Source organism: Anser brachyrhynchus (genome assembly GCF_964034855.1).
Source record: "Anser brachyrhynchus genome assembly, chromosome: 24".
In the NCBI taxonomy this organism is placed as follows: Eukaryota; Metazoa; Chordata; class Aves; order Anseriformes; family Anatidae; genus Anser; species Anser brachyrhynchus.
Genome location: NC_137717.1, coordinates 4,694,918 through 4,720,738, shown reverse-complemented (window position 1 = coordinate 4,720,738; position 25,821 = coordinate 4,694,918). Strand labels below are relative to the sequence as shown.

Below are 25,821 nucleotides of genomic sequence, written 5' to 3'. Positions count from 1 at the left end.
CCCCCCCCCGGCTCCGGAACCCCCCGGTCCCTCCCGGTGCCCCCCCCCCCGTCCCCGCCGTTACCGGCCCGGGGCCGCTCCGCTCCGCGCTGCCTCCACCTGCGCCGCCGGCCCCGCCCCCGTGACGTCACGGCGCGCCACGCCTTCCCGCGCCGCCAGGCCACGCCCCCTCCTCGCCGCACGCCCCGCCCACGACCCCGGGGGGGCGGGGCCGGCGCCGCGGCGCTGCAGTGGGCGGGGCGTGCAGGTGGCGCTGTGACGTCACGGGGCGAGGGGAGGGGGGGATGTCCCCGAGAGGGGCGCGGGGCTCCGAGCGCCGCCGTGACGTCGCCGAACCATATAAGGAGCGGAGCGCTCGGGGATCCCCCCCGGGGTCTCCCCCGGGGTCTCCCCCGGGGTCCTCCCGGCCCCTCCCCACGCGGAGGCCCGGCGTTGGCCTCCCTGCTCCGGCCTCTGCCAGGGCACCGGGCTCGGGGAGGTTTTGGGCTCATTTCTAGCGATTTCTGTGTGTTTTCTCGTGGGGCCAAGGCTCGGCCTCAGCTGCTCATTCCTCGGCAGGGCGAGGACCCCCAAAAACCCTGCCTTATCCCCCCAAACCCTGCCTTATCCCCAGCAGCCACCCAGGGCCCTGCCCTGGTTATCGCGGCCACGCAGGCAGTGGGCGATAAGGGCCGATAAGGGGCGGCGGGGCCCCAGGACAGCCCCGGAGGTGGCCTCGTGCTGCCACTGTGCCGCAGAGGACGGAGGCCACATTGGGTGCCTCGACCCCAGCAGCCTCCGGAACCTCGCTCCCAGCCCTGCCCACGGGGAGCGCGGCCCCAGGGCTGGGGGTGCTGCCCCCAGGGGGCCCTGGTGTCCCCACTGGCACTTCGGGAGGCGGAGGCACAGGGCTTCCAGTGGGGTAATAAAAAACCTTACAAAAAATCCCCCATGGCAGCAACTCCTCCCTGGGATCCCAAAGCATAAAGGCTGGGTGCAGCAGGAGCGAGGGCGCACAGTTTGGGCGCCGGGGGCTCGCCCCCAGGGAGCAGAGGGAGCCCGGGAGGGGGCAGAGCCAGCGGCCGCGTGCGCCGCTAAGCCGCCACAAAGCCCCTCGCGTTCTGGCCCCGTTATCGCCGACTTCTGCTCACATCTGCTGCCGGGGTTATTTTTAACCGGGTATTAAGGGCTTCAGGTCGTTAAGCAGCGAAGGGCGGGCTCTGCTCGTCACCCCCAGAGCGGCACCCACGCTTTGGGGACCCCCAGGTGCCCGTGACGCTGCCCCCAGCACCACTGCGTTTTGGGAGGGGGAACAGGACGCCTCCTGGGCCCCCCACCCCTCTGCTGCCAGCCCTGAGGGCACCGATCCCAGCAGGTCCAGGGGCTGGGGCCATGCCCGGAGGGATGCTGCCAGGGATATACAAAATAGATTTATTAGCGGCGAGGGAGATGCAGCCTCGGCTTAGTTTTACGCTCAGAAGCCGTGTAAACAGCAGGAGAAAAGTCAAGACCCGAAGTGGAGGGCAAGGGGAAAATCTCCATCACAAAGAGGCCCCGAGCAAGGTTGTGATAACAGGGTACAAAAACTGTACAGAGAGCTTTACAAAGGAAAGAAACAACCTCAGAAATAATCCTGCGAATTATTTACAGTTATAACTGATTACACTTAACAGGAGGCTGAAGGCTCGCGAGCTTCCGCAGGCTGAGAGCGAGGGGCGAGGGGCGGATGCAGGACGCTGGCCTCGTGGCGGCGTTTTGGTGGCCAGGTGTGTGAGCAGCTCGGTTTCTCCTCCGACACTGAGCTCTGCCCCAAAACGGGAGCGGTGATGGGGCAGGGCTCAGTGCCGCAGCGCAGCCCCTGCTCCTGCCCGGCTGGGACAGGAATTCCTTGCAGTGATGATAGAAGGGTGAAGGCAGGGAAGGGTTAAGGAGCAAGGCCAGGCCCTCACCTGGATGCTCCTGCTGAAATCAGCAGACTAAATGCATCCGGTGGCCTCGGCAGGTATCACGAAGCTGCCCAGAGGCACGGGGCAGCCTCAGCCTGGCCGGGGGCTCACGGGGACACCGGTGGCCGGCCCCAGGTCGCTACCGGCTGCGAGGCTCAGCACGGGTCCGTGGCGAGCAGGGAACGTGGAGAACCCCAGCACCAAGGACTGGCCCTGGCCCTGCCTAACTCCAGAGCCCCGCTCCCTTTACAAACCCAGGCACTGCTCTCGCCAGCCCCTGAGACTCCCCAGGGAGATGAATGAGCTGAACCATGCTCCTCCAGCTCCTCACCCACAGGCAGCAGACTCCAGAGCCGAAACGCAGCCGCAGCCCCGCCGGGCATGCGTAAGCCAGCAAAGCCCGGCTCCCCCAGCCACTTCTGAAGTGACTGCAGACTGGGACCACGGAAACGCTCCTCGCTGCGCTAAAATCTGCCAGGAGCAGCCCCCCCAGGAAACACACTTCAGACAGGCAGCCTGGCTCACCCCCACCTCATGCTGGAAGAGCTCCCTGGGTCTGAAACAGGCACCAGGGAGAGGAGGCTGCCAGCCACGGGGAACGTTGTCCTGCGAGGACACTGCACAGCTCACTGCTCCCTTCTGCCTCTCTGCTGTCATCCTCATGGGCACATGAGGCTACAAGGAATTGAATAGGAAAAAAAAAAAAAAAGAGCCTGGAGCTGCCTGTAGGACAAGTCACCCAGTGGAGGATCCGGCCTCTCCGGGAGCAAACTGGTCTGGAACAAAGCTGCTGATGGGAAAGCAGGTGGCAGGGGGAAAGGTGGGCAGAGGGATGGGGGAGAGATTTTGCCAACTTGTTGGGTCCAATTAGCCAAAAATAAATGAAAGGCTCAGCACGGGGCCAGGACCACTTTCCTCACCAAGACGCTTCGCATCCACACCCACCAGAGCCCCGCTCTGCTGGAAAAGAGGCTGCAGAGCCCTGCGCTAGCTCAGGCCTCCCGGACTTCCCCCGTCTCATTCTCTGGGTTTGCCACGGTTTTGGCAGGCCAGCGGCCGCGGGGAACTGTACCCAGCGTGCTCTCAGCTGGAGACAGGCTGGAGCCATGCGGCTTTGATCCGCTCTCCCGTCTCGTCTGTGGGAACATGGATCAAGTTTGCAGCTCGAGCCTGTTTCCAGTTCCCTCGCTGACCTTTGGGCAACCACGGGCTGCAGGTCAGCAGCCTGGGACAGGAGGGGCCGTTCCCCCAGGCACCTTGGCTTGTCAGCACAGCCACCGGGACCACTGGTGGCGAACGGCGCTGCCGTGAAGAGCACAGCCCCTCACAGAGGGGGAAGAGGCTGCGATGTCCCGGGACACAGCCACGAAAGCACTGCAGAGCCCTTCTGACACCTCGGCCCGTGGATCTGGCACGCAGGGGGCTACTGCCGCTCCGTCTTGGCGTGGTCTCCAATCATCCTCCGGTGGTACGTGGCCAGGAAGATGTCGTTGTCTCGGGGGCAGTCGTAGTGGCAGGAGCACATCTTGATGAACATCATCTTCCTCTGGAAGAAGTCCCCCTCGGGGCAGCGGAACTCCACCTCCACGGTGCTGGTGACGTACGGGGTGCAGCAGCGGCCGTCCGTGCAGCTGCCGCAGAACTTGGGCCGGTAGGAACGGGTGCTGGTGCAGCCCGAAAACTCGAAGTGGAGGCTCTGGCGTGGCTTCGGGGTCCGCACGCACTTTTTCCCCTTCTAGGGAGAGAGAGCAGCAACAAGTGGGCTAACAGGAATGTGACAAAAGGCCCACCTAGCCCTGCGCACTGTCTGTCTCCGGGCAGGAAGGCACAGAGACAGTGGAGCAAACCCCAGAAGAGAGGCTTATGCTTTACAAGCAGCTAACCAGGTGGTCCCTGGCACTCCCGGTGTCGTGTCCCCTCTCCCCGAGCCGGTACCTTGGTCTTCTCCGTGGGGAAGTCGCAAGGCCGGACCATGCAGAGCCGGGTCTCCTTCTCCAGGCGGCACTGGGGGTTGTTGGTGGTGACCCGCGCAGAGATGCCCATGCCGCAGCTCTTGGAGCAGGCGCTCCACTCGGTGGTCTGCACCAAGCAGTTCTCCTGCACGTTGTTCAGCTCTGGCTTGCGTGCTGGATCCTCCCTGAAAACTGAGCCAAGAGGAAGAGACACAAGGCAAGGTTCAGGGCTTGGGACAAAGCGTGGCACACAGCCGGGCAGACAACCGTGGCTGCTCCCAGCTTGGTCCAGCTCTTCAGGGACAGGAGCAAAGGCGAGCAGCTGGCACTGACCCACCCCACGAGGCGCTCAGCTCTTGGCAGAAGGAGCACAGAGGCGAGCACAGGGACAGCTCCTGCCACAGTCTGATGGCAGCCAGTTCTGCTGCAGTATCAGGGGGCGCGTGAGCCTCCCCTCGGTGCCATTAAGGTCTCAGCAGCTCTGGAGTTCAACGCGTTGTGCCCACAACACAGCCACGCACCCAGAAGGCTGCGCCTCCGTCCCTCAGCCTGGAACAGATGAAGCTAACTGGGAACGCAGCTGGGGTGGGCAGCGTCCAGGGAGGTTGGTTCAATCCTGCCATCTCACAGCTCCTCTGAGGCCTGACTTTTCCCTCTGCCGCTCTAGGTGCTGCAAGACGCTCAGGCCAGGGTGCTACAGGAGCCACGCGTCCCCAGCAGATGCCTGGCAGCTCTGGAGGACGATGAGTAGGAGACTGCTCGCTTTGTGCCAGGGGATGAGCTGTCACCAGCTCAAGTGGCGCAAGACGTGAGTGAAGGCAGCTCGGCTCTGCCTCTATCCCCCAGCAAACCGCTCCTGCCCCTGTCGCAGCAGCCCCCCCATCTCTCACCTGCCATGGCTGTTTCGAAGCGGTTTTCCTCGCTGCCCTCCTCGCAGATCCACTCCTCGCAGCATTTGTTGCGAAACTTCACCCGCCGCGGGTTGGGGCACTCGGGGGACGGCAGCCGCAGGTCGTCGGAGCACAGGGGGATGCAGCCGATGGCCCCGTCCATGCAGATGCACTGCAGCTTGCAGGTGGGCTGGAAGCTCTCCCCGTTGTGGTAGATCTTGCCCAGCAGGTCACACGTCGCACCCTCGTGAGCTGGAGGAAGAGGAGAAGCTGAGCTGATGGTAGGGGCTGGCAGCACGGCCTCTGCCTTGGGGGCTAAGGGGCTGCTGGCGAAGGGCAAGCCCCACGTGCGGACCCTCCCCGACTCTGCGATCCCAGGGCTGGCTGCAGCACAAGTTGGCACGTTGAGCATTTGGCCCCCTGACCCCAGGATGTTACTGACGTTGATTTGTGGAAGTGGCTCCAGCCGCGCCAGACCCCCCAAAGCGCTCCACCAGACCCTGTGCCCCACTTGGATGAGCCACCAAGCGACGCGTTCTCTTTACAGCCCTCCGCGTCGAGTCAGAGGTCTCCCTGGGGGGCTCAGAGTGCCCAGCCCGTGGCATTGTGCAAGACGCATTCCTCGAGGCACAGGAGCCAGCAGCTCTGCTCCTAGTTGTCCTAAGAGGCCAAAAGGCAACGGGCTCCTCCTAAGAGCAGTTCTCCCACAGATCTAAAGGTGACCTACAAAACGCCACGCTGAGTTTATGACCTTTTGGGCTCCTCTGATGGTCTTCCTTCCTGCCAGAATTTTTCTCTCTCAGTTCACTCTGATCTCCAGACCTCTCCCCATCAGCCCTCCTCTGAGTTTTTCACTCCTTCCCGATAAAACTTAAATGAGCAAAAAAGGGAATCACAACGATATCGTACACACAGGAGCGATCCTCAGTCTGCGGGTGTGAACAACGCTCACAAGTTCTTACATTTGTATTAGCCCAAAGTTTTTCTGTAGAAGTTTTCCAGCAGAAAATTCTGATTTGATTAAAAGCTTTGCAAGCACAGACCAATTTTGTGAATGTTTTCAATGAGAAACAACTGAAGCATTTCAACTTGATACCAAAGATTTCCTTTATGCTCTTACAATAGCTCGTGTCTAAACCAAAATACTCATCGGACAGTATCCATCGTGGGAAACGTTTTCCTTGAGTAATTATTTTAGATACTATAAATATCAAGATGAAACATTTTGGTATAACCAAATTAGAAAGTTCTGGCACAGCCAAACAAGTATTCTAAAAAATTCGCGAAAAGTTTTTTTTTTTTTTTTTTTGTCTTCAGTCTGAAGCGAAATGTTGAAATCTCAGAAGTTGTTCACAGGACAGAAATCCTGCTTTTGGACAGTCAGCTGCCGCTTTCTGCGATTCTGACCCCTAAAAAAAAAAATCCATGCAAACATTTATTGGGAAGTAACCAACATGAAGGATTCTTGGCGGCTTGAGGAGGCTTACCAGGAAACCTGATCTATTTTCCCCTTAGTCCTGCTTGCCCGTGGAACAGAACGTTGTCTCCGACCAAGTGTTTGGCCCAAACAACGAGCCTCTTTCCATCCCTCCTCATCCTCGAGGGGACACAAATCCTCCTGGTTTGCTACCGCGTTTCTCACCAGTGCTGGATCTCAACTCGCAGCTCTTTTCAGTGCCATTGGTATAAAAATACTCCTGTGCTCTTACTGAGAAGTTTCAACCCCCTCACTTTTTCCATCAGAGTGGAAGCCGTCCACTTTCCCTCTGCGGGGCCGTTCAGACTTATTTTTAAACCCTCTCTCACTTGTTTAGCCCGAGCCCTCTCCCTCCCCGAGGAGCCGCTGACACCGCTCCCTCCCCACCCAACACGTGGCAGCCTGCTCGGGGATTTTATGATGTGTTCAAAACCCAATCATTTCATCATGCCTCTTCCTATCCTACGGCGACGTCGCCTTCCCGTTGGCCCGACGCAATAAGGCACCAAAAGGGATGGCAGCAGTGGGCAGAGGGGGCTCTTTGCTATTTACCAGCTCCATTTGGCACCCCTGGCACCCAACCCACGAGCTTTCCCCATGCTACTTTAACACCTCTCTGCTCCTCCTGCTCTCCCCGTATCTTCCTATTTGGATTCCTCTAAGCCCTCTCTTCTCTACTCACACAACCCGATCCTACCATTCATTGCATTCATCACTTCAGCTTCACCTGCCTTCGCTGCCTCCAAAAGTCCCCATCTTCCAAGAGAGGAGCGTGGACGCTACAAAAATATCGCCCAAGGACATGTCCCAAATCCTCGGTCCAATTTAGGGGGATGTCCTGCTCCGTATTCACCTGGGATTTTCACCGTGAAGATCTTTATTTCTCATTTAGAGGCAGGAAAGACCGTTGTGACCTTCAAGTCTGATTTTCTACAGAGCAGAGAGCTGGGACTCTCACTCTGAGATCTGTGCATCGAGCCCGTACCTCACAGGGAATAGGAAGCATTTTTTTCTTCTTTTTTTTTCTTTTCTTTTTTTTTTCTTTTTTTTTTTAAGAAAAACATCCAGTCTTCATGCAAAGTCTTTGAGATGGGGCCTTCTCCACACCCGAGTAAATCATCCCAGTGATTCAGCTACCTTTCCTACTGCAAAGGCACACTTCATTTCCAGCCTTAATTAGGCAGTTTACCCCCACTGGGTATTATCAGACCTACGGTGGCCTTATTGAGCTTCAGTCATCAGCTCTTAGGTGCACCAATGCCTACAGAAAGCACAAGGAAGCTCACGTGGCTTCTAAAGATCACAATAACCGGGGAAAGAAATGAAATATAACTTACCAAAACATCCCAAAAAGAAGGAGAAAACACCTTCTACAAGTTATAGTCATTAATTAGGGTAAAAAGAAACAATTGTATGTGATCCTGGCATTGCAAGACAGTGTGGTTCCCCCAGAACTCCCAACTGCCCTGCCTCAGGTCGGAGTCTGAGCACTTCCACAGAAGCCACGTGCAGTGGCTGAACACTTCCCAAAGTGTCCACACCGACCTTCCTGCCCTCGGGTCTTCCTAACTATTTTGAAAAGCTTGAATTAAAAAAGTCAGCACCTGGCAGAGACGGGCAGGTAAGTCTTGGTTTTAACAAAGAACAGGAGACTGACAGAATACACTTTTTCCTTCTATACCAAAATACATTTCTGCATGCTTTAAGAATAGCTACTGAACGACCAGAGCAATGATTCTTTCTATGCTGGGAAGAGGCACCAGGACTAACCTGGGGAGAACAGGTCTGTGTTTGTGTTTACCTGGCTCGGTGACTCTCAGGTTCCACGTGCACACTGTTTTACAAATGACCTGCTCACCTATTTCCACCCAGGTGCTAAAGCCAGAAATGCGTTACGCCTCTTGCACGTAAGCAGTCGAGTGCAAAATGCCGATCTCCAGCGCAAGGCAGTGAGATTTTGGGTGAGCTTTTACAAGCAGCAGCACTTTCCAATAAAAGCCTGGCTGGCTGATATTTACCCGCAGGCACTACAGGGTTAGAGGCTTTCCCGTAACGTCCCAGGGACAGAGGGGAGCCCCAAGCCCCCAGCCGTGCCTTTGGAAATGGCCTTTGTTGCACAAGGAAGAAGTTTGTGTGCGTATCGGTGGACTCGCAGGACTGGCACAGGTCTCACAGCGTGACGCTGGCTGAATCCCCAAGCGCTGCGGGAAATTCTGAGCACCGGGGGGCTTTCTGGGGGGGGCTGCAGGGGCCACAGGAAAACTGCGCAACAACAGAACAAACATCTCTCACCTAAGCAGATCCCGCTGCCTCTGTGGATTTTGGAGAAGTCGCAGTAGAGTCCCTTGTGATGATCACAGGGCTTCTGAAGGGAGCAGAGCTCGCCAAGCTGCCTGGCACACACCTTGCAGCAACCGCAGGCATCCAACACATGGCTGGTGCCAGCAGGGCACTGCAGAGGCTGCGAGGGACACTGGCATGGGTACGTGCAGGCCTGCGGTTCTACCTGGAGGGCAGACAAGCCACGGAGAGAGTGAGTGTCCCACAAGCCAGCCAGGCAGAGAAATGCAAAACACGAAGCTGCTCCGAGCACGGCCACCCCCTTGCCTCCGCAGCCCCCGGCAGCAGGGAGGGCAGATCGGCTTCGCCAGGGTGCCCCGGGGTGCAGCCAGCACATGCAGCTCCCAGGGGTGCACGAGGCCAGTCTTTTCCTCATCCCTAACTCACCTGGAGCTCAAGGAAAAGGAGCCTCTGGGGAGCAGGGCCAGAACAAACGGAGCAAGCGGTAGCTTGGAGTCCCACGCGCAGCTCAGCCCCCCGCCGCCTTGGAAGCAATAAAAGAGCAAGCACGAGCAGCGAGCAATTCTTACACAGCCCTGCTCAGGAGAAGACATCAAAGCGCTCTGCAGTAGCATCATTAGATCCAGCCCAAAGAGGAGAAAAGTGAGGCATGGAGAGAAAAGCCTTGCCCAAAGTCTACCAGCAGGGCTGAAAACTGAACGAAACACCCCTGAGTCCCATTTTGCCCCCTGGATCCTGCGCTGTCCGGTATTCCCAGAAGAGTGCTCTCCCCTCCCCTTTGCAGGGAGCACACTCGAGCAACCCTCCTTGGGACCCTGGGCCCTGGCGGCTGCCCCGCTTGGAGCATTTCCCGAGGGCTGCCCGTCTGCTGGAGCCCGCCCGTGGCTTTTGGGCCACTCCAGACGCTGAGCAGAGACGCGGCTGTGGCTGGAGGAGGGCTGCCTTCTGCAGAAATCCCAGGGGCTCTCCAGTGCCTCCCTCTGGGGCCTCCTTGTCCTGAATCAGCTCGCAGTGCATGCACCAGGCTCAGCTCTGCGTGTCCCCAGATTTGGGCAAGATCTAAAACCACAGCTGTGAAAGGTGTAAAGCATACGGCCTCTGGGATCCTCTTACACCTCCTCGGAAAAATCCGGGTGCTGACCCTGCTCCTCCGTTCAGCTTCTGCCCGCTACAGCTCCTCAGGTAGTTTCGGAGGGATGTGAGGGCACCAACCCGCAGCGCTGCCCTGGGGAGCTGCCGCAGGGCTGGTACAACCCTTGCATGCAGATGATGGCAGCTGACACCTGCGAGACATTTTGGGGTCCTGCATCGCTGCGAGCTCGTGCATGACGCGTGCATCTGCGCTCAGAGCTGCAAACAGGGTGGGTGGAGGGGAGGGAGCCCAACGGGACCAAGACATCCAGCCAGGAAGGGGCTGCAGCCACTGGGGGAGGACGGACACCTGGATCAGAGAGAGCCAGGAGGCAAAAACCATCTTGGTACAGCTCTGCTTGCACTTGTTTTGTCCTATCCAGCCTTTGCCTTTGAAACAGCTTCCTTGGATTTTGTGTTTGTCACCAATAACAGTAGTAAAGCTTTTCCAGCTGTTTGACCGCTGCCCAAAGCAGCTGTTCTGACTTTAGATCACACGGGGCAGGAGATGCCAACTGCTTTACACTTCTGCAACAATCGCCGCAGTGTGGCATAGGAAAGGGATCAGCCTAAATCCCCGCTCACAAGACCTCCCAGAGCCTTACCCTGCTCAGAGGGAACCAGCACAATTCTCCTTGAAAACTCCCGGTGCAAAGTATTTTGGAACTAAGCCTCTCCTGCCTGCAGCCCAGCTGTTCTCAGGCTGCAGTCCTCGGACCACTCGCTGCGAGCTGGCATGTCATCTGGAGCCCTCCCCAGCTGCCGAAGTGCATTAAAAGACGCTAAAAATACAGAACTGCTTTCCTACTGTTCTTCATGTATGCGGCAGCCGGAGCTGCCAAGAGGACGTGTTATTTAACCATGAATGAGTGGGTGGGGGGCACATGAGATCATAAGAGAGGCAAAGCATTCCTAACACGGGGCCTATATTAAGATGCAATTCATGCACTGAAAAAAAAACAACGACAACAAGCATTTTCCAGCGCGATGTCAGCCACAGGCCATATAAAGAAACACTCTCAAAATATCTCTCCTACTGAAAGCCAAAGCAAAACAACCTCTTTCAGGACAACAAAGAATCCAATGGGATCAAACCCAACCGAATTCTCTTTCTTGCCTTCATTAATCATCGTTGGTGCTGTTTATTTCCTCTGAGAAGTCACCCAAGGAAACCAGCCCACCTGGCTTTACCTTCTGTTTACAATCAGCTCCGCTTCCTCCTTGCGTTACGGCTGCTCTCAGCACAAGGACATCTGGGTTCAGACCCCCGATGGATCAGAGACCTGCTGGCTGACTGCACCCCTATTTCTTCTGTGCCTCATTTCCCCCACCCGGGCACAAAAGCGCAGCTTAACAGGCCCATTTCAGCCACATTTGCAGGGTTTTTTTCATTATTTAGAGATTTTCCTACCAGTCAGCTCAGCTGGGCCTGTTTTCCTCACCCCGTCCACCTGGCCTCAGGGTGTGTTGGGACTCCTGTTTGCTTGTTTTATTGCTGAGCAAAGTCAGCTCGTGCTATTTATAACTCCTGCTCCTCTCGCGGGCCCAGGAGAGCAGAGAATGAGCTGAAATCTTTTTTGGCTCGTGCGCTCCCGACCGCGAGCACTGGATAACTGGCTGGCGAGGGGAACTCCTTGAGCTGGGAACAGCTGGTAGAAAGTCAACGTCGAACCAACTTCCTAGAGTTCTCCATTACTTAATTTGCTTTCACAGCAATTTCAAGGAGCCTAAATGATGGATTATATTGCATTTCCACAGAGCACTCTCCAGCCTGTGTTATTTTCAAGGGCTGCTTCTAGGAGTTGTTTCAGTACCGCGTGGAAACCACCCAAACGCTCCCAAAGAACTGCAAGCGCTCACATTCAGGCTCTGCTACCAACCCAAACACAAAGACCAACGTCTCATGGAATCGAGGAACCATCCAGGTTGGAAAAGATCTCCAGGATCATCAAGTCCAACTGTTAACCTAGCACCTGGGTGCGGAGGGATTCCACCTAAAGACCTGACATTTCATTCCCCTCCGCAGACGGGTCTGTCCCTAAAACTACACTCTTTTACCACCACTAACTTCAGACTCACAACAGCCTCGATCTTGTTTCTGTTAACATATTTCAGGGGACTTGAAGAGCAGTGGAACCAGGATGACAGACCAAGGCTATGGAGTTAGGGCTAAAGCCCAGAATATTGACTCGCTCCTTGCTTTGCTGGCAGCTCTCGTGTTGATCTCAAACACCACGTGTGAACCCGCCACTCAAGGGACCCTGAGCGATGGTCAAGCCCCAGTGGGAATAAACTCATCCTGGCCAGAGAAATCCCGTGTCTGTGCTCCACGTGTTCCCCACCACTCCTCCCAGGTCCTGTCCGCTCAGCTGAGTCAGAACGAGCTTCCTGCCTGCCCTGCGGGCTGAACCCAGCTACCTGGGGAGAAAAGAGGTGAGAACGTGCCTCCTGCTTCACATTCACCTAAAACCTCTCCCCTACACCCTGGTGAAGGTGTGAGTTGGGGGACAAGAGCCCACACCGCTGCAGCAGTAAAGTGGCACCGCCAGGGATGGCTTCTCATTCCTCATCTATGTCCATATGAGCCCAGGGAACCAGCTCAGAGGGCCAAACCAAAGAGCACTTATAAAATGCATTTGGGCTCACGACTGCCTTCAAAGGGCTGGGAAGCAGCGTTCTGAAGCTGAGCTGGCTGCTTGAAAAGCGCCTTGGGAGCCAGGGGTTAATGCTGCGAGGTAGAAGTAATGCAATAAACACATAATTGGTTCTCTTTCACACTCCAAGCCTGGTATAGAACAAGCAGTCAAAACACAGCTATTCACATGCCGCAAACACCCAATTATCAGGGATAACACCTGCCTTCCCTGCACCACAGGGCTCGAGGCACCTTCCCAGGTTGTGGCAGCGCCCCGTGCACAGCCCCTTCCCAGGGGCGAGAACCACAACCCCAATGTCACGGGCAGAGAGCAGAGGCACGGAGACTTGCCCAGGCTGAGCCAAACCTAACTGCCGGCACCCTGGTTCTGCTCTCACCTCCGAGCACCCCGAGAGGCAGATCCAGGAGGAAGAGCTCTCATTCCCTCGTTCTGTCCGCTGAACATCACTCTCAGAGCTTGGAATAGAAGAAAGCCGAAAGCCCCATTTCCAAGGTTTAGGGCAAGTGATAGCATCCCTGATCAGCGACGAAGTGACACAGCCACGCGATTCACTGCTGGTGTTTATATGGCTGGCACGATGCTGCCAGCCCAAGAAACAAGACGACGACCCCAAACAGCAGAAATTACCCTCGGATCTCAGCTGTGCCAGGTGCCCCGGACACCTTTCCCGGAAGGCCAGGGGCTGGCACGTTGCTGAGTGCTGCCAGGAGCAATCAGAGCTTATCAGCCAGACTTTATTGCAGCTATCAGCGCAACCAGCCTGGCAAAGCAGCGGCTCTGCCTGTGAACCTGACTTCTTCCCGAATCCGAAAGGCCCTTACTGCAATTTAGATCTCATGCTAACGAGGACATTAATGACTGCGGCAATGTTCCTGCTATTATTGGTGCTGTAGTAGCACACACAAGTCGTAAGCAGAATCAGCTGCTCTGTGCAAGCACTTTTACACAAAAAACCAGATACAAGCCCTGCCCCGGAGAGGCTGCAGTCTAATTTCCTCCTCGGATCACTGTTTTCAGGGACAAATGGGTAGATTCAGTGGCAGCTGGGGGAGGATGATGATGGTAAGACACTGGGATGAGGCTACTCCTTGCAGTGCTGTAAACCCAGCAATCTCCCCTCTCTCTGTCCAGTCCTTCCCTCTCGTAAACCAGGGCTGGCTTCTAGCTCCCAGGAGCGAAGTGAAGCAAAACCCATCCACATTTGCCAGGAGCTCAGAGATCCCGAGATGCCGGGCGTCACGCACGGCGCAGCCCCGAGCGCGATGAGTTACGCCGCGCGTTTGCGCTGCCCTGCTACCAGCCACGCTCCGGGAAACCTCCGGAGGCAGGTGGCAGCTGCGGAGGGGTACTCAGCCTGAAGTGCTCGCATGCATCAAAGCAAGAAGCTGCAATGCCCAGGGAGCAAACGGAGCGGCTGCAGGGCAATACGTACCCAGCCAGGTGCGAGGAGGAGGAGGAGGAGGAACAGGGTCCAGGTCACCGTCCCCACGCTGCCGGACATCCCGAGTCAAGGGGAAGGAGGGGATTCGGGCTGCCGGCTGACTCGCTCACTCTCACTCCCTTCTCCTTCGGAGTTTCTCGTCTCTCTCTGGAGAAAGTTGCACATCAGCTTCTCTTTAAATAGCCTCCTGGAGGGGGCGTGCCCCGCACTTGAATGACAATCTGGAAAGCAACCCGAAATGGGTGCAACAAAAAATGTCCAAATTCCAGGGAACACGAGCAGATTCCTGTGGCCCTGGCAGTTACGGGGCTGCCGGCGGAGCCTGCAGATCAGTTTCTTTCCGCATGGGTAAATCACATCCCAGTAAGAGCAGGATTATTATTTTTTAATTTATCCCTCTAACTCCAAAAGTATGAAGCCTGGGACAGCTTTCTTGAGCTCCCCCCCCTACTTACATCCATTCTTTTTTGGCTGCAAGAGCTGGGAACTTGAATAAGGACAGCTTTATGGCTCGCATTTCTTTTTTCCGCTTTGAACAGGAGGGCGAGATGGAAAGTTCAGCACTGTTAGCAGCAAGTAGGTACCACATCTGACTGCGCATCACCAGCGCTTGCCGCCACCAGCTCCAAGAAATGAAAGCTTCATGACTATGAAGACAGATGTCTGGACTCCCGCAACGAGGAGCAGTTTGTTTTACGAGGCAATGAAAAGCGACGGGGTGAAGGTTGTTGATAAAGGACAGCAGCTCCCTGTAGCACTTTATTTGTGCCTCAGGATTGATGCGGGATAGCACACGGTCTTATCTCAGGGCATGATTTTTTCTGTTCGCTGCTGAAATACAGAACCTGGCTTCTGCACCACCTGCACAAAAAGATCTTTAGAATATGAAAGAGCTGCTTTGTGTACTAAATAGTTGGTTTGTTTATTCTCAAATAGCAAGCACAACGCTGCCATGAAAAGACGAGGAGAATGAGTGCAGCAGAGGGCACTCTTAGTCCTCGCTGGCCTGGGATGGGACAGAGCAGGTTGGGTACCGGACAGTGATCCTCTGCGCTGCGCACGGAGTAGCCTTAAAAGATGGAGTTGTGCCTTTGGCTCGGGGACCTTCCCAGGGTAGAAGTGATGCCAGCACTGCGTATTACCTTACTCTGGGCCAACATAAAGCAGAGGGCAGGAGCATACACAGAACTTGCTGTGCCATAGGGTCCCTACCACGTCCAAGCAGAGTGTGCTGGGAAGTAGGACAGCAGACAAAGACAACTACAGGGAGTGTGTAGCAGGTCCTATACATTCAGCCTCCTTCTTTCCCCCCCTTCAAGTATAGGGCACGTTAGCTGGCAGTCGAGCCCTGCATTTTATTCCAGTCCCTTTAGGTCTCTGTGCAAATTATCTCAGCTTCCCCACTCCCTATGCTGCTGCTTGTCCACTGCTGAAATCAGACAACTCTGACTCTTAATTAATTAACACTTGGAAAGCTCCTGGGGATTTGGGGCTGGAAAGCATTAGCACGGTGCAAAACACCTCAGATGCACCTCCTTTTCCTCTTCTGTAAGATGAGGGATTTCACAATCACCTCCCTAACAGCTACCTCTCATGTCACAACTAAAGATTCTGTCTGCACGCAGGAGATTTAATGTCCTGGGGGTGCAGGAATGTCCAGTGCCCTAGAGCAGCTCGGAGCTGAAGGCTGTCTAGCTGGATATACATTCCTTCCCTTTTTGGAAGGCTTGGCACCTTAAACTATGTTGCCGCCTAAAATTAGCTGCTCACATTTTGCAAGATGTTCTCCCACAGCTCATAAATAAGACAGGGATAAAGTGCTACACACCTCTGTTCTCATCTCACATGGCAAGAACATAAACCACAGCCGAACTCCAAACCGTACGGGGCACTTGAAAGTGTCATATTTGAGTAATTTTGAAAGGACAGTGCTTAACGCATAGATCGATTCATGTATTGCTCCTTGCCCAAGAGCAACAGTTTCACCTTGAGCTGGGATTTTCCAAATTCTGCTTTTGATGTAAACCTGCTGCATGACCTCGAAGGAACTGTTCAAGCAAAACCATAATACTCACTCACCTGTCAGGAGCTTTGCGGAGAATGCTCAGCACTGGACCAGCAATACAACGGCAGATTAAGTTTTCAACCTACAACAAAAATAAAGAATAATTAAATTATAAAACGCCCTTACCAGGCCACTCATCATCATCCACCTGACTGCCTTCACTTTCCCAGGACAGTAACATAAGCGAAGAGTCCTGAGCTGCAATCCTGCTCCGCCACCAAGCCACCTTACCTCTGCCGTTGCCAGCCTGCTGTGCCCGTCCCTGCTCAGAGACGAGCGGCTGGACGCCCGCGGTCCTTTAGAGAGTTACAGAACCAACACCTTGCCCCGGGCTCTTCACTGCGAAGCGCCAGGCGCTGTGCCAGAACCCTCCAAATGAGGATTTCTTGGGATGGAAAAGCCCATGATGCCTCTCAGAGCCCAGACCAAGTCTAACACAAAGGCACCTTTTTACTACAAGCTGAAAAAAAGGTCAGGGAGCAGCAGGGCACGGACAATGTTAGCTGGAGATCCCTGGGAGCATCCTGTGCCCGTGGCCCAATCCTTTCTTAGGGCACTGGGACAACCCAAGCTCACCCTGGTGCTAGCAGCTGAGCTGCTCACCCCAGCGAGGATGTCACCTGCCAGGAGCCAAGAGAAGAACACGAGGGCTGAGTGACTCCAAATGATCAAAGGGAGAAAAAAAACCAAGCTAACACCAATTTCCAGCTCTTCTTTTTGCATGAGCTGTTTCAGGTGAAGGGATGAAGATGTCAACCCTGCTTAAAATCTCCCCCGAGCAAAGAATACTGGGTGTTTAATTCACCTTGTTACGTTCTGGGCTCACTCACCCTGCCCAGCCAGTGGCTCTCCTGAATTCACGGTAATTAAAGAAGATGACATTTAGATAATTGCTAAACATCACATAAGCTTAAAGAATAAAAATAAGGCAAACGCACAGGGTTTTTTTGGTTCTGATCTCTCTCAGTGGCACTCTCCCTGCGGAAACCAAAATAAAAAAAACAGAGCAAGCAGCATGGTAAAGGGCATGGTGCTCACTCAGTCCGCCAGGACTGTCCCCTGCCTCCCAGCCCTTCAGTCACCCATGGGACACGCTGGTGGCTCTCAGGACTGCTCCTTCCAGGACGGTTCCTATTCACCTGGCTGGCCGGTCTGAGCAAAAGCCACCGATGGAGTGGATCAGAAGTAATCACTCTGACCCCCTGGCTGAGGTGGTCTCTTCCAGAACTTCCTTGCAGTTCAAGTTCAATGCTAACTCAGCCCCAGCCTAGACAGACATTTGGGATCAGATTCGTGCCACCTAATCCTTCAGCACTTAATTAAGGCATCTACAAGAGAAGTCTAATCTCTCTAGGCTCTCGTTATAATCAGTGGAGGAAGACCAAAGCTCCTGAGCTGCCTTCTGATGGCCCCATCCAGCTCCTTTGCTCCATATGCATCAACTGTACCATGATGTTAGTGTGAATTGTCACGAGAAAGCAGCACACAAAGGCAGCATCACAGCTCAGGAAAGGCTAAATGCTGCAGCACATCCGACTCCAGCCTGAGTGGGAAAGGTTACCCTGCCCTGAGGATGGCAAGGACAGGAAAAGCCTTCCCTCCCCGCTTCAGCACAGCCTTGGGATGAGATCCCAACCGCACAGACAACACCCTGTGGCTTCTGCAGACCTCGGATTCCCCTCTCAGCCTCCCTCGTCAGATCCTACGGCCTGAGGGCATGCTGTTGTGCCCATCTTCTATGGGAGCCAGGCACAGCACAAATTTCGTCCCTGGCTGCAGAGTTCACTGATGAAGTCTCTGGTTATTTTAGTGCTGGGAGGAACACTCCTTTGTATTTGAGGATTTACTGTGAAATCAAAGACTATCGAGGGTCACAAAATTTGGGATGGGTGGAGTGCTTCTCGATGCCCTTATAAAGGAAGAAAATATATAAAAACCCTCTTGGCAAGTTCGGAAAGAGACAGTGCTTAGGTACAGAGCTTGCCAGACAAAAAGTACCCCCAGAGCCTGATCACAGCAGGAGGCAAAGAGCCACTTCTGCAGCTTACCACGGAGCACAAAACCGAGGGCACCCAGGGGGACTACCAGCAACGACACTGAACCCCATCGATCGATGCATAACACCGTTACCCAGACCATACTGCTCACCTGCTTCAGAACAGGTGAAGAGTAAGAAAGTCACCACCTCTAAGGACGTAACTGCAACGAGAAGGCATCCCAGAGCAGCGTACCACAGGCATTGGGCTCTTAGAAAGAAAAGAAAAGCAGGCTTTGGGTTTGAATCGGAGCACTTGACATTCCTCTCCCTCCCTTTTGCCCTGTTTCTGTTCTTGTGAGAAATCTGGCCTTTTGCCCCGACCCAGGACACAGCCAGCTGGGAGGCTCTCAGGCCAGCAAGGACCACCACAGCTAGCTGACCCGACTTCTTGCATAACGCAGGCAGGAGGATTTCACCCAAATAATGCAAATAATGATCAAGATCCTGCAACGAGGGCTCCTCTGCCTAGCTTGTGTGCTCTGCCTCCCGGCCGGCTGCAACCTGCTGTAAACATGGCAAAAAAAAAACACCTTCCCAAACATTACCATATTTTATTTTCCTTGAAGGATCCTGGCTACAGAAGGGGTGAAGCTTTTGATAGCTACAGCTGTGAGCAGAGACCATTTCCCTTCATCCAGGAGGGCAGAAGTTTGTGCACAGCCAGGCCCTGAACTAGAGGCCCTGGTAGGACAGGCAGCCCTGCTGCAGCCTCGCTGCCTAACCTGGGCTGCTCTGGCCCCGGCCGTGGCTGCAGCCCCACACCCGTAGGCAGTGTGGGCACCAGGACACGCTCAGCACCACGGTGTGCTCATGCAGGCAGTGCCCCAGGGCCCAAAAACCTGGTCAATGGTCTGCCAAGAAAACCAGACCTCAGGGGCAATGCAAAGCCAAGGGCAATCTCTCTGTGCCCCCGTTTTGGCAGGGTGCAATAACAACGTCCCCATCACCCGCAGGCGAGCACAGGTCTCCACTGGGTAGCGTGATAACCAGCGATCTTCTGAGACGCCTGCTGCCTGGGAAACTGGGGTACGGTTGTGAATCACGGCCATGGCCAGGAGCGTTTGTGCCCAGGCTTTTGGCTTGCACAGATCCGCAGGAGGAAAAGGCCCCAGGAGGAAGGAGTCAGCTGCACCCACCTGTGAAATAGATGCTTCCTGGGGTTTTTCCACTTCTTAACTTACTGCATGCTTAATTATCCTGAAGGAAAAATGCAGGAGGGAGGGTATAGTTAAGGCAGACTTGGGTAGGCTCATTTAAGGAGGCCTTTTGATCTAGAGGACTTCTCTGGTGCACACCTCTGACGTACCTGAGAAGCACTCCGTCCTTTATAGGATCTGGTCCTCACTGGACTTCCACGGATGGGGCACAAAAGGACTTGTTCACGATAACAGGACTTATGAAAGAGAGGGTGCTAAAGAGAGGTCTCTCTATTTTTTGGCTACTGCATTAATCACCGGGCCTGCAACCCCCTGACTGTGCAGTGAGCATAGACGCTAAGAGCTCTGGCACCACCTAAGCTCCAGGGATCTCCGCCCTGAAAACCCAGGACTCGGCCCCTCAGAGCAGCTCTCCTGAATTGAACGGGTGTCCCCAAATCCCCAGCCGCACACCTCACCCAGCCCGACAGGCAGCCACAGGCCCCTGAGCTCCGCCAGGCCGGCAGGGCCTGGAGGGGTGAGCGGCCTGCGGGACCTGTGCCTCCCTCGGCAGGGGTTGGGATTCCAGCCCACACCTTTCCTTTGGAAAAGCTCCAGCCCGTTACAGGGAATCGGTGATCAGTTTAGGTTGGAGGGGATCCTTGGGTTATTTGGTTTCTCTCACAGCCGATCCCAACGCAGAAGAGGGGCAGGCTTCAGAGGCGTGGGGTCAGTGGGGTCCACAAGTTCAGGCCAGGCAGGGCTCCCCCCAGCCTGTTCCTGCATGGCACAAATGAATCCCAGCACCAAGTCTGATCAGCTTTCTAGCCCTTGGGGCTGTAATTGTGAGCCAGCGTTAACACAAGTCTCGCACCTTGAGAGAGGCAGAGACTTCTCTCAGCTGAAGGGAGTGTTAGCCTTGGAATGCAGACACCTTTCAATTAGCTCTAAGCCAACTATTTCACTGCTAATTACAGAACTTGATCTTCCTCCAAAGATCTGCGGAGCCTGCTGTAAGTTATACGCCGACACAAAAACAATGATGCAAAGTAAGTTGTGAATTGCGGTGTCAGACTTTCACTTACATGTTCTTAATTCTTTACTTTCCTTACAGTCACACATCTGTGAGGCCGGTCTTTCACAATTGCGTTTTGTTGTGTTTTTTTTTTTTTCATTTGTTTTCTCACTAGTAGATTTTTTAGAAATTTCATATCACAAATGTTTAAAAAAGACACGAGTCCAAAGCTCCACGAATAGACTTGTTATAAAAAATGGCATAATTTCACAAAAAAATTGGTAAGGAAAGAGGCTGTATTTGCAGCCATCGCTGCCTTCAGACAGCCTGAACTTCCACAAGCTGAGGAAGATGACGTTTTTCAGCAGGCTGCAACCTGCACGAGGCATCCAGTGGAACTTCGATGGGAGCAGAGTCAGTGCTGTGCAGTTGGTCACCCTCTGCTCTGCCTGTATGTTGCACGATGCCTGCTACTCCTCAGTACAACCTGCTGCTTCTCCCCTCCCCTAGCCCCGTCCCAAACAATTGCCCCCTAGCTCCTTTCCCAGAAACTCGTGTAATGTTAGAATCCCTCCTGGTGTATTTAGAGGTGACAGTTTTATTAGCTAGCAGTGAAACGCTATTAGTTCTGTCTACAAATGCTGCTTTTTTCATACGCTTTTATGTATAGGCACAATGGCATTACTGTTACAAACCTGCTTAAAGCACTTTAAGTTCAGAGCCTTTTTATGCAGCACGGCTTTTGCCACAGCCTTTAAAACACTCTGTTGCTGGTAAAACAGCCACTCTGATAGACTACTCAGAGGTTTTAGCATTTTACACAACAGATGCAGCAACAGCCACTTTCAAAACAGTTTTACAAAGCCTCAGTCTGATGTTGTTGTTGCTGTTTTTTTTAAGGAAGTCATCGAAACCAATAATTTTCATCTCTATAGTTTAAATTGTTTCACCCCCAGAAGCACAATGTCATTCTGGCATCAGAGGTGCACAGAGATGGGTCTGAAAGCAGGCTGTAGGTGAATAACATTCACTTGTTTTTCCAATCTGACCCCTGCGATACAGTCATGAGTCAGGTAAAAGAAAAGCTGTAGCTATTTCAATTTCTTTGCCAGGCAAATAGCCCCAAATCATCTTTACTCTAATGCCTCTTTATGCAGTCATTTCACAATGTTCTCCCTGGTGCATTAGACTGGAAATTAATGACCTGCCTGGCAGAGACAGGCCAATCTGTTAGGTCAAGAGGCTTTGTTAAAAAACAGTTATTGGGGATTCTAAAATTATTAAAATTTTGAGCCCAAAGTTTCCTGACCTCAAAAAAGGGGGGATAGGAAAAATGAAAACTATGGAGCCTGGCTATGTTTCAGGGAGGTAAGGAAAAAAGACTTTTCCTGCCAGGGCAGCTCTTGGCCACTTGGCACTCAACACCTTCAAAAACCACAGAAATGTTCTCAACTCTGGCATTAACCGTCAGAGCTCTATTTGTCCCTGATGTTCCACGTGGGGAAATAAATAACCGACTGCACAGACTCACCAATGCCATTGCCTTTCTGCTAAAACACTGAAACATGCTGTCCCTCTGCAAGCCCCCTTGACCGGTGAAGTTCCTCCTCTGCTGTGCTCATCTTCCTCCAAAGGAAACAGCAAGGGCCAGGACGCAGCTCGAACGCTAGCAAGCCTCGCAACCCGTTCGTTCTGCCCCGAACAAGGAGGGCTGGCAGGGCCATGTGGATCCCTTTCCTAGAACAAAGGAAACAAAATTATTTCCAGCTTTTCAAATTCTTCTCGGAATAATATGTCAGCTTAGTCTGTATTGCTATCCTGTGACCAGAGTTTGGAGAAACAAAAGGAGTAAGACAAATTCCCATGCTTGCATAAGGGCTATTCGCTTTTCCAGAATGCACACGGGGAAGAGCTTGCGAGACTATTTTAAGCCCTAGGTATGTTTCATAGGGATACCACTCAAAGAGGCAAGGGAAGAGCCCAGGCAGTGCTGAGTCAAGAGGGAATCCCAAAGAACCAGCCTCATGACAAGACTGTAAGACCCTTTTTCATCTTTCACATGAGCTAAAAGAGTTGAAAGGAAGAATGTTGTGGCAGGAAAATCACCCGCAACAAAGGGACCTCAGGAACAGAAGCATGAGGTTAATTTGGTGCTGCAGTGATGTAACTGAAGCCAGAAGTTTACCCCTGGCATTCCTGTGACAACCGCAGTGATTATGTTAGTCCCTGGTTTCACCCGAGAATGATTTCAGCTGGCAGTGGGGCTCAAGTGACGTGTTCCCTGCAGGATAAACTTCTGAAGTTATGCACCCAGCACTCGATCCCTGGGCATTTTGAGCGTAATTTTACGGACAGTCATCCCGCAGCTCAAGCAAAGAGTTCTGAAATACAGAAGCACATTTATAGCAGCACTGTTGTGATCGGCAAGGCTTTTACACTCCAGACACAACCGCTCAGTGTAGCTACTGGTTGTGTGCATTCTCGGCAGCAGCAGCCGGTCTGCAACCTGCGACCTGAGGATCCGTGGTAGGAGTGCAGCCACGCAACCCGCGGGCAGACAGCCTAACCCTTACCTGCCAGGGGTCCCGCAGCCGTGGAGCTATGTCAGCACCAGGTTTCAGGGAACTGGTGTTAGACCCGGATCCGTGAGCCCAAGACCAAACCCGTTCTCCCTTCGCCGTCTTGAGGCCCGAAATGGTGCTTGCTGCACGGCCCCCCACCAGGCTTGGCTGGCTGCTGGTGCAGCTCGTGCCAACATCTGCTCGGCTCTTTCCCACACTCACAATCTTATTTTTGCTCTTCCACAGGCTACGGCGAGATTAGCCTTGAGGGGAGACGTGTCAGTGCCTGCAAGCCTGGTCTCATCTGCTGCCATCGCTCGGTGCAGCCTCTCCTCCAAAGCCAGCACTGGGAGGTCATCGCTTGCCTTGGGTTCGAGTGCCAGAAATACCCAACCCAGCAGTGATTTCTGGCTCAAAAGCCGCCACTTCCATAGGAGCCTCTGGGAAGGGGAAGGGATAGGCTTTGCTTAATTGTTTTGTTTTTGAAGTAGCAGTCTCTCATCCTATTTTTGTCCCAGGGTTATTTTAATTGGACAGTTCGGAAGCTCTTTGCAGCTTATTCAAAAGGAGGGGGGGGAGAGAGCAGACCCTTCAGTGTTACCCCACACAATGACTTATCAGACAAAAGGGAGAGCCCTTGATCTGTGCCAATGACTCCAAAGTGACATGGGGCGCAGCAGGGATGGGAAGGAGATGGTCTGAAAGGGTCTTCTGTCTCCTTGAGCTGCCTCCTGAAGCTGTTGTGCCCTGTGAATACCCTTGCGGCAGGTGACTGGCATGGCAGGGAAGCAGCAGTGTGGGACACGCTAAGTGTGCTTGGCACGGGCAGGCTGCTTTGTAGCTGGGAGGCAGAACACAGCAGCACAGGAAAAGGCACCTTAAAATAATCTTGTCACTAGAGTCTCTCAGATGAGGCCACTAAATGAGGTCAGGGTATGGCAACTCCCATCTTCTCGCTAGGTTGATAGTTTTATTTGGTGGTGGTTGAGCTCTTTTATGAATGTGGGTGTTCCTGTTCACACATCCCAGCAACATCTCCCATCGGTTCCCGGCAGAATGAAGCTACAAAGGGACAACAGGTCTGGTCCCGATCTCTTCAGCACCACCAACACCTCAGCACGGTCTCTGTACCAGTCAAGCCTCTCCTAAATACAAGATCAGAACCATGTCCTTTCTGTTTCCCGAGAGAGACACATCTGTAGCTGGGGCTCCTGGGCACACCGTTCCATGTACAGCTTTTAAGGACACAGGCTCCTAATTTGGGACCATCCTGGGTTGTTCTGCCCCAGGTAAGAGCAAACTGGGCAGTGCAAACCTCTGGATTTTGGATGGCACCTGAAGAGTCGAAGTAAGAACAGTCAGCAACCACCAATCCCCCTGTTTTTTCTCTATCACACTCCCTCCTCAGATGACTAGAGGGACCAGGTACTAGGGACGGTCCCTTTTAACACAGATACTGTAAAATTAAACTGGAAGAAACATATTTGTGTCATGCAGGCTGATAAGCTGTAACAACTCTTCCTCGGTATCATATGCTTGCCCTTTTCTCAGGGAAGGATGCAGAAGGCACTGGACAACCACAGCCCTCGCAGCAGCCTCTGTGCTGCAGCCCCTGCAACTGCTCCGACAAAGAGCATCCTGCTGGGGGCTGCGGCAGGTCCGGCCACACATCTCCCCCTGCTTTGTGCAGATCCAGCAACACCTCCTAGGCCAGCAGCTAGCACAGCCGCAGCCCATGCTGGAGCCAGGCTTCAGTGGGAAAGCCCTACTGATATGTTCCTAGTGGGACTTGGGCCTTTCCCAGACCACGGGATGGAGGGCAAAAGCATTTCTCCCGTCCCGTCCTCTTCTTTCCTACGCAGAATGGAGAAGCAGCCAGGAGCTGACCCTGCTCTGCCAGCCCCAGCTACGTGGAACAGTGCTGAGATTTCATGTGTGAGATATGAGCGAAGGGGAGGGAGGGTAGGGGCTCCACAGCAGCTGTATTCTTCTTCCACGTCCTTCACAGGAAGATATTCATAAATATCATGGGTTACGGCTGGGCCCAGAGTTCATGCTGAGTTTAATGGACTGTGCTAAGCGAGCAGTGTGCGTGTGAATGTACATGTGTATTTCTTTTCTGTTGGTGGAGGGAAGCTGTGCTGGGTTCTCCGTACCTCGCTGACAGCTCCCGAGTCAGGGAGCTCTGCGGCTCAGCTTAGGTTAAGCTGGCATTGCAAGATAGTGCTGGTGTATTTATGGAGGGGAAGCAAGGCAAAACTGTTCAGTATAGGTGACCGTGGAGTTTATTTATGAGAGCTATGGGAACCCCGTACCTGGAGAGAGCTAGCAAAGACTGACCAGAGGTGGGCCCTGGGAGGAGCTACACCAGTTTCCACCAGTTGAGGATCTCTCTTCAATTCCCCTAAGGTTTTTGGCACTCGAGCTGATAGGGAGCTTTTGGAAATTATCCTAAGCATTTTGTCTGCATCTTTAGACCCCTGCCTACCTTCAGTTCAGCACTGGATCTCGGTTTCTTCTAGCAGCTGGGGCTGTTTTGATCAAGGTTGTGGCCTGACTGGGGGCTCAGAGCCAGCAGAGAAGCTGCTGTCTGCATCCCCAGAGCTCAAAGCCCTCCTCTGTTGGAGCATCCTGCTCCTCCCCGTACCTGCAGCACCTCGCTGGAACCGCCGCGCCCATGGCAGGATGACTCCCGGTTACACAGCCCCACGAACCGTCCCGCTGCAGTCCCCATGGCGTCCATCAACACGCTCCCTCCTTCTTTGTTTACAAACTAGAAAAACCCAAATTCTTGCGTTACTGAGAATTTCCGCTCAGCTGTGGGTCACATTTTAAGATTCCTCTGTTTTTCTTTCCAAGTAACGAATGTTTGTTTTGCTGAAGAAAAGGGAATGATTCTGTTCCACTCAAATGTGTGTAAATCAGAAGCAATTCCATTGAATCCAAGGGGTCAGGAGCAGGGAAAACCCAGAATGGGAATGTATCCTGCCCATGTCTATGAGCATACGAAGGCCAGATTTCTTAATTCCTTTACCCCCCAATGCTTTTGTTCTCTTCCCACCCTTACCCCGTCTCCCTGTTAGAAAGAGTGTCATGACTGGGATTCAAAGAGCAGTTATCACTAGATGTTTGTTTTCTGATTTTTTTTTTTTAATAAATATATGATCTCCAGATGCTAAAGAACCAAGTAGGTTTCAGATGATCGCCTCTGCTCCCATTTACACAGCTATAA

The 25,821-nt window shown here is 53.7% G+C and overlaps 2 protein-coding genes across 12 annotated transcripts in view; both read right to left on the bottom strand.

Moving 5' to 3' along the window:
* EPB41 (erythrocyte membrane protein band 4.1) overlaps positions 1-257 on the bottom strand; it is an 88,149-nt gene extending 87,892 nt beyond the window's left edge. For 6 of the 11 annotated variants that reach the window (XM_080566670.1, XM_080566689.1, XM_080566690.1 and 3 more), the window contains exon 1: positions 65-180. The gene's annotated coding sequence lies outside the window, so the exon portion shown is untranslated. Of the gene's footprint in view, positions 1-64 lie in introns of all 11 variants that reach the window. The other 5 variants (XM_080566656.1, XM_080566658.1, XM_080566673.1 and 2 more) reach the window with 3 other exon arrangements.
* A 1,139-nt stretch (positions 258-1,396) lies between these two features.
* LOC308182316 (CCN family member 2-like) overlaps positions 1,397-25,821 on the bottom strand; it is a 43,312-nt gene continuing 18,887 nt past the window's right edge. The window contains 8 exon segments of the mRNA XM_080566728.1: positions 1,397-3,660; positions 3,861-4,069; positions 4,768-5,019; positions 8,537-8,750; positions 13,766-13,842; positions 13,845-13,921; positions 15,854-15,921; positions 21,560-21,765. Coding sequence (XP_080422854.1) covers positions 3,349-3,660; positions 3,861-4,069; positions 4,768-5,019; positions 8,537-8,750; positions 13,766-13,842; positions 13,845-13,921; positions 15,854-15,921; positions 21,560-21,595 — 1,245 coding nt within the window. The 5' untranslated portion in view covers positions 21,596-21,765 and the 3' untranslated portion in view covers positions 1,397-3,348.